The 16,225-nt window shown below is 39.7% G+C and overlaps 1 protein-coding gene across 1 annotated transcript in view; it reads left to right on the forward strand.

Annotated features, from left to right (window-relative positions):
- Positions 1-16,225, forward strand: part of LOC135087927 (chromodomain-helicase-DNA-binding protein 7) — a 44,211-nt gene that overhangs the window by 4,224 nt on the left and 23,762 nt on the right. Inside the window, exons 2-5 of the mRNA XM_063982782.1 lie at positions 12,357-12,565; positions 13,899-14,197; positions 14,881-15,002; positions 15,966-16,067. Coding sequence (XP_063838852.1) covers positions 12,429-12,565; positions 13,899-14,197; positions 14,881-15,002; positions 15,966-16,067 — 660 coding nt within the window. The 5' untranslated portion in view covers positions 12,357-12,428. The remainder of the gene's footprint in view (positions 1-12,356; positions 12,566-13,898; positions 14,198-14,880; positions 15,003-15,965; positions 16,068-16,225) is intronic.

Raw genomic sequence — 16,225 nt, forward strand, 5'->3', positions numbered from 1 at the left:
ATAAGTGATTGGATTATTATTTTGCTTGTGAAATGTGATTCCTTAATTTTTGTTTGTTCGAACAGAACGGTTTTTACACAATTTCATCACACAAGACATGTCGTATTCGTGTTGTTTTTTCGCTGCTTAAATGTGTCAACTGTGTGAAGTTTGTACTCGAAGTGGTGTATCAGGGTGTGAATGTGTGCGTGCCGGCCTGTACGTACAGGCAAGCTGGTGTATCCTAATGTCACAGTATTTTGTTGATGAGAATCCGTCCGACTTTTTTTATAGGTCCATGCTTGGAATTGCTAATTTAATTGTCTCTAGAATGTCTCATTTTGTATCTATTATCTGGCTTACCAGATGTTTAGTTATCTCAAAAATACTAAAATCTTAGCAGCAATTTTAGTAAGTGACACATTGCTGTTTATTTAAAAGTGGAGCTATTTTATTAATGCATATTTAATAATAGTAAATCTATTGCATCATTTATTTAAAAACTTAGGTACGCCTAATTATTTTATCGTGCACTGCAGTTTATCTAAATTAAATACCATTTTATTTGTCATAATAATCGAATAATTCAATATTAATCACAGTATGTTAAGATCAAGAATCGAATACAAATTGTAACTTCTACTTTCTGTAGTTTTTATTTAATTATTAAAGTAGCTCCTGCTTTAGCGGGAAAAAATAATGCCGAAAAATATTGACATGTACAAAATAATAAGAGAAAAATTTATTGACGAAAATGTAAGCCACTACACATATAGATTAAAATGTGAAAGAGCATACAGGGTTGTACTTCGTGGCCTGCACCCATCCGAGGATACATCAGATATTGCCTTAGAGTTGGAAAAACTAGGACATGACGTGAGGCAAGTGGTTAAGGTCCTCCACAGAACTACCAAAGAAGCTCTTCCTCTTTTCTATGTAGACCTAGAGCCTAAACAAAACAATAAAGACATTTTCCAGGTAAAGATGCTCAATAACATGAAGGTAACATTTGAAACACCCTACAAGAAAAGGGAAGTCATCCAGTGTAAGAGATGCCAAAGATTCGGACACTCCAAGAACCAATGCTTCAGACCTTTTAGATGCGTCAAATGTGGGCACGACCACCCAACAAGCACATGTAAAAAAAGTCGAGACACAGAAGCAACATGCGCTAACTGCCAGGAAAGCCATCCTGCTAGCTACAGAGGCTGCTCAAAATACAAACAGTACAAAGAACAAATTCTAAAGCTGAACCAAAGAACAGGAGAAATTAAACCACACAAAACCTACAATGATAATGGTCACCAATTTACCAAAGTCGCTGACGACAGACAACCAACTGGATTAAAACAATTCATTCTTAATAAAAACCCGACAGCGGATCGTAAGTTCGACCAAATAGATGAGACATTCCCTGCAATTGGTCCTGACTGGCACAGGAACAAAGCACCTCAAACTCCTAAAACAAAATCAAAAAGACCCTTCAAATCATTTGCCGAAGTTGTGAAAGCAAGAAATACCGAAGAAAAATCGGAGCAGCCCATTCGACAGCAGGACTAGAAAACTTAGAAATAATAATTGACAGAATGTTTACCAAATTTCAAATAATCATGACTAACATGATGGACAGCATGATGAATCGTATGATACAACTATTTAGCAGCCTCCTACAGCCAAAATAAACCAAAAAATGCGAATTATGACATGGAACGCCAACGGGCTCACAGAGCGTAGACAAGAACTAGAGACATTCCTCAATACAGAAAATATAAGTATAGCACTAATATCTGAAACAAGGTTAACCACAAAAAGCCACATCTCCATTGATAACTACAATGTTTATACCACTAATCACCCATCCGGCCGGGCACATGGAGGATCGGCGGTCATAGTTAGGTCAAACATAAAGCACTACCCAATTGAAGAATTCTGCACGGAAAAAATTCAAGCATCACAGATTAAGCTCTGTGACACTAAGGCGGAAATGACTATATCATCAATCTACTGCCCCCCTCGCCACACTATAACAAATGAAAACTACAAGGAATAAGTACACTAGGCAGCCGCTTTATTAGTGGAGGCGATTGGAATGCGAAACACACATATTGGGGTTCCCGTCTAATCAACCCGAAAGGAAGACAGCTTTACCGAACTCTGGGAGACCTCAACCTTGAGTGCATCTCCTCGGGCGAACCCTCTTATTGGCCCACAGATCAAGCCAGAATTCCCGACTTGCTGGACTTTTTTGTGTTTAAGTGACTGTCAAGTAACAACATGAGCGCTGAAAATGTTATAGACCTCTCCTCTGACCATACTCCGGTTATTCTCAACATTGACTGCAAGGCTATCCTAACAGAAGTACCGAACAAAATCCATAACAGAAACACCAATTGGGAAGACTACGAAACCAGGATAACCTCAGAAGTGAACCTCAGGGTCCCTCTTAAGACTATCGAAGACATAGAATCTGCCGTGGAGACTTTGAACAGGATAATACACACTGCTGTAATTGAATCTACACCTCTACGTAAAGCATACAGTCCAAAAGAGCATATATACCCAGCTGGTATAAGAAATAAAATCCAAGAACGACGCAGACTCCGTAGGATTTGGCATAGCTCTAGATATCCCAGTGACAAGACTGCTTTTAACAGAGCATCCGCAGAAGTTAAATCGCTGATAAAAGATATGAGAAGCACCAACTTACAGTCGTATCTTAGCAAGCTGACTGCTACTAGCGACACCAACTACTCCCTGTGGAAGGCAACCTCAAAGCTTAAGCGCCCCAAAAGCCAAATAACGCCTGTTGCGGACAGCCGCTCGGGCGTGCGGAAATAAGAAAAACCTTCGGTTAAAATGAAGATGTATTCCTGCAAAATATGCCCACAACGGCTATCAAAAAACATTAAACTTCAATCTAAACAAAAGGTATCAAAAGTAATAAAAAAAGTATAAAAAACATAGACAATATAAAAAAGAGGTTGGTCCACCAATCGGTTCCCAACATCCTCCCCTCCTGTGGCGAAGCCACACTACTCTAGGGGTGCACCGACAGGTGGATCAGCCTGGATGGAATGGGAATGAAGCACCTAAAATGAAATGGAACGGTGTAAGGGCTTCAGGGCAATGAGGGTCGGCTGGTATATCTGCAGTGGACTGTGGGCGGCTATTAGCAAGAGCCTCTGCGTTTCTCGGAGCATGGCATACAAGGCAGTCTCTACGGGGCGTCATGTGCGGAGCCATTGGCGGGTGATAGAACCAAGAAATGCCAGGGTTGGCTCCAGCTTCTGCCATGGACTTCAATATGTTGGAAGCGCCGACGAAAGCCGTCCCATTGTCGGGAAAAATCTTCAATGGAGTGCCGCGTCGTGCAATAAAATGCCTCCAACGCCATGAGCGCGCTGTCTGTCGATAAACTGGCCACCAGCTCCAAATGGATCGCTCTTGCAGTCAAGCAGGTGAAAAGTGCGATCCAAACGTCTCTCATGCTTTCGCCCCACTGTGATTTGAACTGGACCCATGTAATCTAGCCCCGCGTAAGTAAAAGGCGCCGGTGATGCACTAGTCTCTCCGGAGGTAGGTCTCCAATGGGGGAAGATATGGCTTTCAGAATGCACCAGGCACACTGTAGAACGATGGATCGAATGGAGGCCCGCAGATGAAGCACCCAAAAACCTCGACGGACTTCATTCATCACGAGTCTTGGTTGGGCATGCGCAGCTTTCTGGTGGTAGTATCTTAACATAAGCTGTACTTTTCTATGACGGCCATCCAGGAGCATGGGACGCTTTGTAGAAACTGGAGCTTCCGTTGTATCGATGCGACCGCGGAGTCGAACAATGCCTTCATCGTCCATATACGGTGCGAGCTTCCAAAATCGGCTCTGTTTCTCAACTGGGGCAGACCTTTGCAGCGCCTCATATTCCTCCGGAAAGGATTCCTTCTGGCAACTCCTGAATATATGTCGCTCAGCCCTCAGCAGGTCTTCATCTTCAAGAGGTTCCAAAAGCTTCATGACATGACGAGATGAGGATGGACGTCGTGAATGATGATTTAAAAGACTATCCAAACGAGTCGAAATTAATTTTGAATTTATTCGATTTGTAAGAATTTTGATAAATTGGTGCGCGCGAGCATTCGCGCGCACAAATCCCAGCCAAACAGAAAAACGCGTCGAATCTGCTACGACCGGGCTAGACGTATCTACCGTTACATGAATGCTATCAATGTTCTTAAATTTTCGAAAGCATTCTATACTTAGAGCTGACGAAGGTTCAGTATTTGGCCAAAGCTTCAACTGGTCGCTGGGTAAGGCCTCATCCCAGCCAACCTTGGCTGTCCAGGTAGCCTGGAGGAGGATTCGTCCGTGAATGATAAATGGCGATAAAATGCCCATCGGATTAATCAAACGCGTAAAATAAGAAAGTACGTCGCGTTTGGTTAACCTGGACGGAAACTCCTCAGGGAACTCAGGACGAAAGCTTAAAACATCACCAAATTGACCGCTCGAGAGACGGTCGTCTAGAAGATGAATAGTTCGTTGTTGTTGAGACCCAAATGATCGCGGGAGTTTAGACACACCGAGTGCCTCCGATTTAAAATTCTCCCTAACTAAAAAATCTAAAGTCTCTAATGAAGATTCCTCAATAACGTCTAAATGATTGACGAACTCAACTGACTTGGTCTTACTATTGCTAGCGCTAGCGCCATGTACCACCCAGCCCAAATGCGTTAAAGTCGCGACTGGTTGGTCACGCGAACCTAACCTGACTTCACGAGCAATAGAAAGATGCCAGTCCCCTGCTCCTATTAAAATAGTAGGGGTACCTTCAGTAAATGAAATTTCTTTTGCAATCTCTGACAGATGTGCACATGCTGAAATATCAGAATAATTAACAGATTGTTTAGAAAAGTTCAAGTTCTTTATAGTTCTTGCATTATTAATTGTGTATGAAGTAGAAGTATACTTTCCTTTAATTTTGAAACTGACAAAACGAGTTTTATCCTCCCTGGACATTCCTCCTACTCCTTGAACGCGTACACGACCTTCTGGTCCACTCAAACCCAAACGATCAGCAATGTCTGAGTCAATTAACGTAGCTGTGGAACCGTCATCCAAAAGAGCTAACGTCTCTATATCACCTAAAGGACCGCTAACTATGACCGGTAACACTTTCAGTAAAACTTTCTGAGACTGGAACGGTTCATGGGAACTCGCGTAAGTAGAGTTGTTATCGACTGTACTCGATGGTTGAGTCGATGTGGATTTTTCCAAAGGAGTATTAGTTTCAGTTGAGAAAACTTTTTGTTGTGGCGTAGACGTTACTTTTTGGTGTGACGTTGACGTCTGTCGAACTGGCATGCTAGCACCATGCAGTAATTTATGATGAAAATACTGACAGCCGTCAATGTCACATCGACCAGACTTACATTTACGCCAAAGATGACGTTTCTCACCTAAACAATAAAAACATCGGCGAGATTTGCAAATAAAAATCATTCTTTCGTCTGCGGAAACGTTTTTAAATTTAGGACAATCAGCCAAAACATGTCTACCGTTACAAAAACCGCATACTCCAGAATCGTGTACAAAAGTGTTGTGACAAAAATCAACACGTTTGTGTTTCGTGTGTTCAACACGTTCACTGGGAATTTGGAAGTGAAGGCCAAACTGGGCGTGACAACGCGCTTCCTCGCTCAAGAAATCTGCTAGCATCTCCAGCTTCGTGCAGCTTGAGGAATGTTTAGCTGCGTAGTGAATCCACAGGCTGCGAAGAAGCGGTGTTAATTTGACTAAAAGTGAATTGTACAAATCGGGTGAATAAAGATATTCTTTACGGTCTAAATGTTTCACTGTAGCTATTAAATTTTGCACTCTACAGGCAATGAGGTTCAAATCTTTATAGTCGCCGTGCAACCTAGGTAGCGCTCTAACTACTGAAAGTTCCTCAGCGAGAATGAACTCAGGGCGTGCAAAACGGTCCTCTAGTGCCCTTAAAAGTTCCTGAGGATCAGTAGCTGTTAAGGCCAATGCTGAGACAGAAAGAGCAGCCTCTCCTCTTAAGGCTGATCTGATCCGAGCTAGGTTTTCCGATGACGTAAATGCTGTAGATGTCTGCTTATACGTGTGCCTAAAAGGTAACCAATCCGTAGCCTTACCCGTGAAGATTGGCAAGTCACAAATCCTGGGCTTATTACCAAGTGACATTATAGCTCGTGCCAAATCTTCAACGGCGCTGTTGCGGTTCTCCTCCGCACGATGTGGAGCTTGAGGGTCGTGCGGGCGAGGAAGAGGAGCTGGTTGCGGGATGACAGGACCCACGGCTTCCGGGATTGGAGGTTGAGTGGAAGGTGGGAACTCGGCCGGCAAACTGTGAAGCCAAGATTGGACAGAATTAGCATGCGAAGAATTCGAAGCCACCTTGGATGATGCTGCTTCCAAGGTTGCCAGCTCGGCAGCAAGAGCTCTATTTTGGGCTTCTATCCTTAATTGACTTAACCGAGCTTCTTTTTCTTCCTCGATCTTGAGGATTGCAGCAGCATGTCGGGCCTCTGCCGACAGGCGTTGCGCCACGACTGAGCGTGCGCTTCTCGACGAATGTCGAGTTTGAGATGATCGATGGGATGAATTTGACTGGCGATCTGACGCCTCCCCAATGGCATGATGGGCAGAATGAGGGTCAGAGGGAGTCGCCTCTACAGGTTGATGTGCGGAAGCTGTCGCAGTGGACTTACCTCTGCTCCGCGTTATCATAGTTACCAAAATCCTTCGGTTCGGGGCTAAATGTAGATCCGGCTCGAAGCTATGTTGCGGACAGCCGCTCGGGCGTGCGGAAATAAGAAAAACCTTCGGTTAAAATGAAGATGTATTCCTGCAAAATATGCCCACAACGGCTATCAAAAAACATTAAACTTCAATCTAAACAAAAGGTATCAAAAGTAATAAAAAAAGTATAAAAAACATAGACAATATAAAAAAGAGGTTGGTCCACCAATCGGTTCCCAACAACGCCCATTTGCATTCGACCGGTAACATGGGCGCGTTCGGACTTGGAAAAAGCCAACACCTTTGCTGACCACTTACACAAAGTCTTCCAGCCATTGCCAAGCTGTGATACGGACCATGACAGCATGATTGAGGATAGTCTTGGAGCAGCTACACAGTTATGTCTGCCGTTGAAAAGTGTCACACCCAAGGAACTGATCACAGAGATCCGTCGTCTTAAGAACTGCAAGGCTCCTGGATACGACCAGATTGATGCAACACTCCTGAAACACCTCCCGAAAAAAGGTATCATGTTCATCGTAGCCATATTCAACGCGTGCCTAAGATTGTCAGTTTTTCCTAGTCAGTGGAAAATAGCACAAGTGGTAATGATATTGAAGCCAGGCAAAGCACCTCACCTCGTCTTATCGACCAATAAGCTTACTCCCATTAATTGGCAAACTATTGGAAAAAATTATCCTCAATAGACTGCGAGAACACCTCCAGGATATCATACCTAAGCACCAGTTCGGCTTTAGGGAAGGCCACGGCACAATCGAACAGATTCATCGCCTGGTCGATATAATAAGCAGAGCTCTGGAAAACAAAAAATACTGTTCAGCTATATTCCTAGACATAAGCCAGGCGTTCGAGGCGGTCTGGCACAATGGACTTCTGTACAAAATAAAACATTCAGTGCCTCACTCGTTCTTTCTCATCATCCAGTCGTACCTTAAGCAGAGATGTTTCGAAGTCAAATACAATGAAGAGTTGTCTGCAATGCACAAGATTGAATCTGGGGTGCCTCAGGGTAGCATTCTTGGACCTGTACTTTACCTGATTTACACATCCGACCTGCCAGCTGCAGATAGCTTGACTACTACAGCCACATATGCCGATGATACTGCCCTCCTATCAGTCCATGAAAATCCTGAAATTGCCTCAGAGAATCTCCAGACACACTTGTCTCAAATCGAAGAATGGTTTGGCAAATGGCGTATTAAAGCAAATACATACAAATCGGTGCATGTTACGTACACACTTAGAAGAGACACCTGCCCACCTGTGAAACTGTATAACAGGGAAGTTCCGCAATCGGACAATGCGAGGTATCTGGGAATGCATCTCGACCGCAGACTGACGTGGCAAAAACATATATGGACAAAGCGCAAACAATTAGATCTCAAAATCAGAGGTATGTACTGGCTTATTGGACGCGAATCACAGCTAACCAACAGCTGCAAAATGTCAATATACAAAAGCATTATCAGGCCAATCTGGACCTACGGGATCCAACTATGGGGTTCAGCAAGTCACAGCAACATAGAAATACTCGAAAGGTTCCAGAGCAAAACCATAAGAGGCATTTTTAAGATACCTCCCTATGTCAGTAACAAGATTATGTACATGGATATCAAGCTGGATACAGTGAAACAGCAAATTGAAAAGTACAGTAAAAGTTATCAACTGAGACTGGATAGTCACAGAAACGAACTCGCCTCTCAACTGCAAGGAACTGGCAGTCTCCACTTTTCTAGACTGAAGAGACATAGCATTCAAAACCTAGCGAAAAGATTCGCAGTGAAAGAATAAGAGATGACTCACTGGACTAGTCTCTTACTGAACGCCTCAAGAACCGGATTGAAATCGGACATATAATTGGATTATTGTTTCGCGGAAACAGATTGCCAAGTAGCAGATTAGAAAAGGAAAAAAAAAAAAATTAAAGTAGCTCCTGCTTTAGCGGGACATCCACGCTTGCGTTTTTAGCCAATAAGTATATTTTTGGATGCAGGCGGTGTTACATACTTGAGTCGAATCACAAGCCCTATAACATGCTTGCATATCAGGGTTTTTGGTAGAACGTTAGACAAATTTCGTGGGTGTATAGGTAAGGTATAGGGTTCATACAAGAAATGTGGGTCGAACGAAATATGAAAATCTTTGGACCTCCCATACAAAGTCCGTGATAGTTTTTATATTTTGAACCTTGTCTCCTTGAGAAAGTCAGCAGACAACTGCATACCGTTGAATATAGCGACTGCGTGCGGTTGCTGATGCGACTTCGTGCGGTTGCAGTTGTTGTAGTGCAGTCCGTGTGATGGCGGCCTAAGTTCTAAATAACCAACCAAAAACAGAGGGCTGAGTGTGTCATTTTAAAAGACCTATCCAACGATACCCCACACGATAGGGTAAGGGATGAAAAAAAAATCATCCCCACTTTACATGTAGGGGAGCTACCCTAAAAAATTTTTTTTTCAAACTTATTGTACCGTTTTGTCCATACATACCTCCACAAAATTACAGCTCTAGTGCCAATAGTTTTCAAGCAAAACCTCGGACAGACAGACATATCGAAACAATATGGGTTCCTTGACTCAGGACTACGGAACTCTAAAAAATTAAAAAACCAAGAAATTTAAGAAAAATATGTATCACAAAATTAACTCTATTTCCTAAACTAAGCAAAATCGTAGAACATGATACATGGGGGTGATTTAGATACACCTTGATGTGAGGAACCTAAATTTTAGCTTTGAACGTCAACTCCCTGGCCACCCTGTATAGCTTTACATTAGGGATGTTATGGATATATGTAGTTTCGGTTATGGATACGGTTAAGGATATAGGAATAATATTATACCGGTTTCGGTTACGGATATTTTTTATTTCGGATATCCGGAAGTTGCGGTTACGGTTACGGATGTCTGTGCTTTTAACAAGACGGTTTATTCAACTCGTTCATATTTTTTGTAGATTTCAAGTTATATCTACAGGGTGGAAACGATAAGTGATCTCATTCGATTATTTCTAAACTATACAAGATATCGAAAAACTGGTTATGGATCCTGAAAGTGCTTCACGAGCTCTTTCAAACGGTATCAGTAATAGGTTACAGATTTAACTGGATCTATCCGAAAATTCAATGTTTTCAGGCTCCATACTAAATGTATGCCAGCCACACAATGTTGGAAGTGTTAATTTTTTTTATTCAATAATAAACACTTAAATTAAACTCCAAATTGCATTCTTATTTAAAATTATTCATGAAAAACATTGGTTTTAGGCTTTACTTGCTATAATATCATCAAGACATGACTGTCATGACTGTGGCAGTACTAAATGTATGGAAGCTGGAAACATTGAATTTTCGGATAGATCCAGTTTATTTTGTAACCTATTATTGGTACCGTTGGATAGAGCTCCTGAAGCAGTTTCAGGATCAGTAACTAGGTTTTGGATATCTTGTATAGTTTTTAATATTACGTGATTTTACTACATGTATGGAAGCCGGAAACATTGAATTTTCAGATAGATTCAGTTTATTTGGTAACCTATTATTGGTACCGTTGGATAGAACTCGTAAAGCACTTTCAGGAGCAGTAACCAGTTTTTGGATATCTTGTATAGTTTTTAATATTACGTGATTTTACTACATGTATGGAAGCCGGAAACATTGAATTTTCAGATAGATTCAGTTTATTTGGTAACCTATTATTGGTACCGTTGGATAGAACTCGTAAAGCACTTTCAGGATCAGTAACCAGTTTTTGGATATCTTGTATAGTTTAGAAATAATCGAGTGAGATCACTTATCGTTTCCACCCTGTATAAGGATTCAGGCCTTAACATCCATGACATTATAATATTCATGTTATTCTTTTTAGTTTGGTACTTAAAATAATTCTTAAGAAAAAATAGAAAAAGTACCTAAGTTCAGCTTCACATTATTATTATCAGGAGAACGGACGTCTTTATAAACACTCGTAGATTAACAAATTATCGAGCTCAGCTCATCGCTCATCTGCCAAGACTTGGAACTTGTAGAATATTTTAGATATTGTCCCATACATTTTTATTTAATATTCAATTAATGTTTACGAAAAAAATACCCAGAATAAGATCCGATCGCCTTATATGGTGCTATCGATTGGCATAATAAAAAAATATATGTAACAAAAACGTGCTATGTCCGCAAATCTGAAATTCGTCCCACTGTGCGCCGGTGTGTACGAAAAAAAAATGCTATCCTGCCGTGCTAGGACGCGCGCCGTGATAATATTATATCGATTATTTTAGACGTGAAAATCGTTACCGCGTAAAATCGTTATAATGGCGCGATAAACTCTCATCTTGGCGGGCAGGTCCTATCCCTGTTTCCTCGTGGTCCTACTATTTTGTCCTGGACCACCAGGAAGTCTAGTTCTTCGTGGTCCTATTATTGTTAATCTGCTTCTACTAGTAGGACCACCAGGAAATCTAGTCCCTCGTGGCCCCCTTCTTTGTTAATTTGCCTCTTGTATGTATGTGTATCTTGTATGTTTGCCTATTGTGTCGGCCGTTTGGTGTAGTGGTTCATAACGGACTACTATGCCAAGAGGTTCCGGGTTCGATTCCCGGCCGGGCAGAAATTGAAATGATGAATTTTAATTTCTGTGATGGGTCTGGGTGTTACTATGTATAATATGTATGTATTTATAAAAAAAAGTATTTAAGTATGTTTATATCCGTTGACTAGTACTCATAGTACAACCTTTGCTTAGTTTGGGACTAGAAGCGTAGTGTAAAATGTCCAATGATATTTATGTATGTAAATAACAAGGATGTTTCGCTTCACTTAAAACATAGGAACCGGAGTCCTTAATTTGTGAATTAAATCGCCGAACCATCGGACACATACATATAGCCAGCATGGTCTATTTTTTGTCTTGAGCCAGACACCAAGAACAAATAGATGCACCAGCAGGGTTCTTGGATGATACTATCGACTATCGTGCCTGTAGACACTGATAATGTAGTATAAAAACAAAATGATTCTGTAAGTACCTACCTATTTGTTTTATTTATAAATTATCCCACAGTCCCACTTGTCTTCACTGCTGGTACCAGCTAAATAAAAGTACATTCAATGCAAAAATATCTTATCACCTGAGGATATCTCTTAAATTGTATATTTCAGTTTCTGGGTAGATTCCCATATTCTACATTGATGCGACATATATGTATATTCGTAAACTATAGACGTTTATCTTAACATCCAAACCAATTTTGTTCCTGTAGGCCGTGGGTATAGTTTTCATACTTAGTTGCCCAGTGACCTTTGGAAAATTAAAATACTAGTGTGTTAAAAAAATAATGTTTAAGTTACAATAAATAATTAATGTAATGATTTTCTATTTCCGCGAACATGACTCATTGAATTGAAACAATCCTTGTTATTTACATAGAGGCAGATTAACAATGATAGGGCCACGAGGAACTAGATTTCTTGGTGGTCCTACTAGTAGGACAAATTAATAGGATCAGAGGAAAAGGGGCATCCTAGACCTACTGGTTTGATTACTAATCAATTAGATTAGCTTACTTAAATTGAGTTTATATTTTATTTTAGGTTACAATGGATATACCAAGTCATCATTGGATATTTCAACATAAAATCATTTTACTTCACTCTTAAAGAGTGATGGACTCATATAATTTATTTGGTGATGATGGAAGCGGTATGTTGGAAGGACTTACTGATCTTGGTGGCACAGACAGCTTTGCTGGTAATTCTACTTCTGGAGTAGCAGGTGATGCCAAAGAGCCTGCAGACAACAGGTTAATTGTTTTTAAATATTTATTATATTTTTTTAAAAAGTAGATAAGGTAGTGAGCAGATAAATAATATACCTAAATTGTGTCTCAAAATTGATGAATCAAACTGCTAGCTTAACCTCTGACCTACCCTAAAAATATACTTAAAAATGTTTTTTTTTATGCATAACAAGGCAGTTTACAGCAGGGTTCGAAAGGATAATTATCGGTTGATAATAACAAAAAAAAAAATGCGCTCGTGAAAATAAACTGCATTCGACGTTTTCGAACGTGTATTTCCGCACTTGCGTCTAGTGGTGGGCGTTAAATGATCACTAGTTATCTGGCGTCAAAATATTTATCTATTTTCCAAACTTTATACAACTAGCGATGGATATCTTGACAACAATCAGCAACCAAAAACAAAGCAACGATTATCCGATAATTATCAGATATCATGAAACGTAATTATCGTGATAATTTCGAACCCTGGTTTACAGTCAGACCGACCGAACAATCAAAATTATTAAATATTAGTAGTAAAGGTGCAAATAAATTGAAAACCAAAAAAATCATGTGTGTATAATTTATGCTCTTAAGCTTTTGCCCGCGGCTTCACCCGCGTGAAATTTCGTTTGTCACAGATCGTCATAAATTATAGCCTATATGTTATTCTGGGTTATAAACAATAATACTACAAAGTTTCAACAAAATGCGTTCAGTAGTTTTTGCGTGAAAGAGTAACAAACGATTAGGTAGAAGAGAAGAAGAAGTAGGATTAGTAGGATGTGAATAGGTACCATTTTATTAGTATTATCTGTTAACTTATTTACCATCTTTACTGTTTTCATTTTATCATATACCTATTAGTTCCAAAGATTAACGTTTTCTTTACAATAAGTAATTAAAAGATTTTTTTTTATAAAGACAATTAAAAATCTCAAACTCTTTTTGTCATTTTTTCCTTCGATAAAAATTGGTCTAGTTTCACCCATTTTCATGTTATAACATCACTACGAGCAATAGGGGTGGAGCAGTAGAGAATTTTTTTGCAAAAACGGGAAATATTAACTATTTTCACGTGTACGAAGTTGCGGGCACAGCTGTTAGTAGATAATAAAATGTCTGCATAGTAAAAATCTTTGAAAATATTAATTTGAAATTGTGATGATGATTTAATTTTATTCATTTAATATAACCAGTGCGTAAGAACGCTAATATATTTTTAAGTCTCACATCTAATACTTACACAGATAACATAATGTCCACACCACTTACAACGAATATTTTTAAAAAATTGCATGCATTACATTTGATTTATTACACCAAATTTATTACATATTTGAAATTATTTTAGTTACAGACAACCCTATAATCCTGCAAGTGTGGCTCAAGAGGGATCTATACAAAAACTGGCATCTTTTGGAGGCGGAAGTACTGGTGGTATTACCAGCAATCCACAAACAGTACCACCGCCGGGCGGAGGACCTCCAGCTCCTGAGTATCATGACTACGGGAGCTATCCTCCGCGGCCACGCCTACCACAGCCCCCCCATGCTCCCCTACACCCGACGCATCATGTGCACCCGTCACACTCTTACCCAGGATATCACCACCCTGGACCAGATCCAATGTACACAATGCCGGAACAGCCAGGTTAGTTTGTTTTTTATTATTACCATCAATGAAATAATTCCCAAAACCCTTAGATTTAGCCAGTGTCAAGTAATATTGAATTTATAATATTAAACTAATTAAAAAAACGTACTTATACTTGACATTATTTATGCCTGAAATTTGCATTATAAAAATGTTTGTCGATAATTCTTTAAGTAGAAAACGTTATCGATTTGTGTGCTTATTAGATGTATTGAATCTAATTAATAAAAATATGTATTATTTTTCCGAATAAAAATAAATGAAATACTTCGCTATGGATAAATTAGCTTTTTACATGCTTAAGGCCCTTTTCACACGTCCCAGTTGCCGGCTAACCGGCGCCGGGTATCCGGTGGTGAAGTGTATGGGCATGCCGGATTAATTACGCCGGAACATGTGAAAGCTACGTACCATGCCCATACACTTCACCACCGGATACCCGGTGCCGGTTAACCGGCAACCGGGACGTGTGAAAAGGGCCTTACAGTACTTTGTTATAATTAGCGCCGTGAACACCATGGCACGTGTGACTTGAGCGACAATTCGCTCGCTACTGATCTTAATCGGTTTTCAAAAGTTTTGACAGACATCACATTATCGCAAAGTATACACACACAAGTTCACTCGCCTTCGTGATTATGAGTTTGGGAAATAGCCTTAATGTTGTGCAATTTGTTCAGGTATTGGAGACATGGGTGTGTGGTCTGGGCCTTCGAGTGCTAATAGATATTCACCTATTACGCCTGGTTACAGGCATTCTTATGAACATCAACAAAAAATGCACCAATATGCACCGCCACAGGTAATTATACCTTTTTTTTTACTGAAATCCTCAGTCTCAATTTTTTACGAAATTTAAGAAAAAAATATTATTTTAATTCTTTCTTTAGTTAAACAAAGAACAAGATGCCATAAAGTTTTTTTTATTCAAATAGCATGACGAAACCAGCAGATGTTTTTTTCATATTTTGCTGATTTAAAGACAAGTAAATTAATGACACTACTTGGCACTTAAGCCTAGGCGCAGACCATCGATTTTTCGTCGGCCGATAGTTTAGTCGGGCAGTTGATCAGTATGGGCATGTATGGAAGTGCGAACATTACACAGATTTGATTTGGCCGATTCTTCATACAAATTAAAATCTGGCCCAACTATCGGCCAACTAAAAATCGGTGGTCTGCGCCTAGTCTAACTGGCATTCTTATAATGGGTTTTGTAACTTGCTCAGTTTCTCGCTTGCCTCAAATGTAATTTATAAATTTTATATTTTATTTAATGTACAAACAGCAACACTGTTAACTGACCATTCAAGACGCAAATCTTAGTGCGAGAAAGGGATAAACTAATAAATAGTGTTCTGTCAAAAAAGTTTTATAATGTCGTTGTGTGTGTGTGTTTTGACTTTGACTTAATAACTTTATGATCTTGACATGCTTTGTGTTGTTGCCGCTCTTCCAATGAGAAACACGGCAACGTCGCTATAACAAAAATAGATTTTGAAAACTAAGTTTCTTAGGCTGGCTAGGCTAGGAGGATAAATAACAAAGGAATTTATTATTATCTCATACTAATAATCTTTTGAGTGCCTAATGAATGAAAAATCTACGATAATAATTATTTCTGCTGCTAAATAAATACACACAATCATAACTACGCAAACTTTCTTCGTTAAATTGCTTTTTTGATTATTCTAATATGGCAAATACACAAAATTTCGTCTACCTATTCCGATCAGACAATAGATGACTTGTTATTATGTTTTAGGGAAGTGGCCTAGGTGGATTACAGGCCCAAAGTGGAGCTTACTTACCCAGACAGCCTCATTTTTCTCAACCTACGTCACAACAAATATATGGACAACAACAGGTAAATGGCCCTAAAAAGTGAACCGCTCTGTGCAGATATTAAAATGAATTATGTTAACTCTCATAATTTAATGATAAAATATGGTATAGATAAATACTGTGGCCAGTTGTAAATAATTATTTACTTTTTCTCTTATTTACTTGCATCGTCCGTCAATC

The sequence above is a fragment of the Ostrinia nubilalis genome, chromosome 3 (assembly GCF_963855985.1).
Source record: "Ostrinia nubilalis chromosome 3, ilOstNubi1.1, whole genome shotgun sequence".
Taxonomy (NCBI): Eukaryota; Metazoa; Arthropoda; class Insecta; order Lepidoptera; family Crambidae; genus Ostrinia; species Ostrinia nubilalis.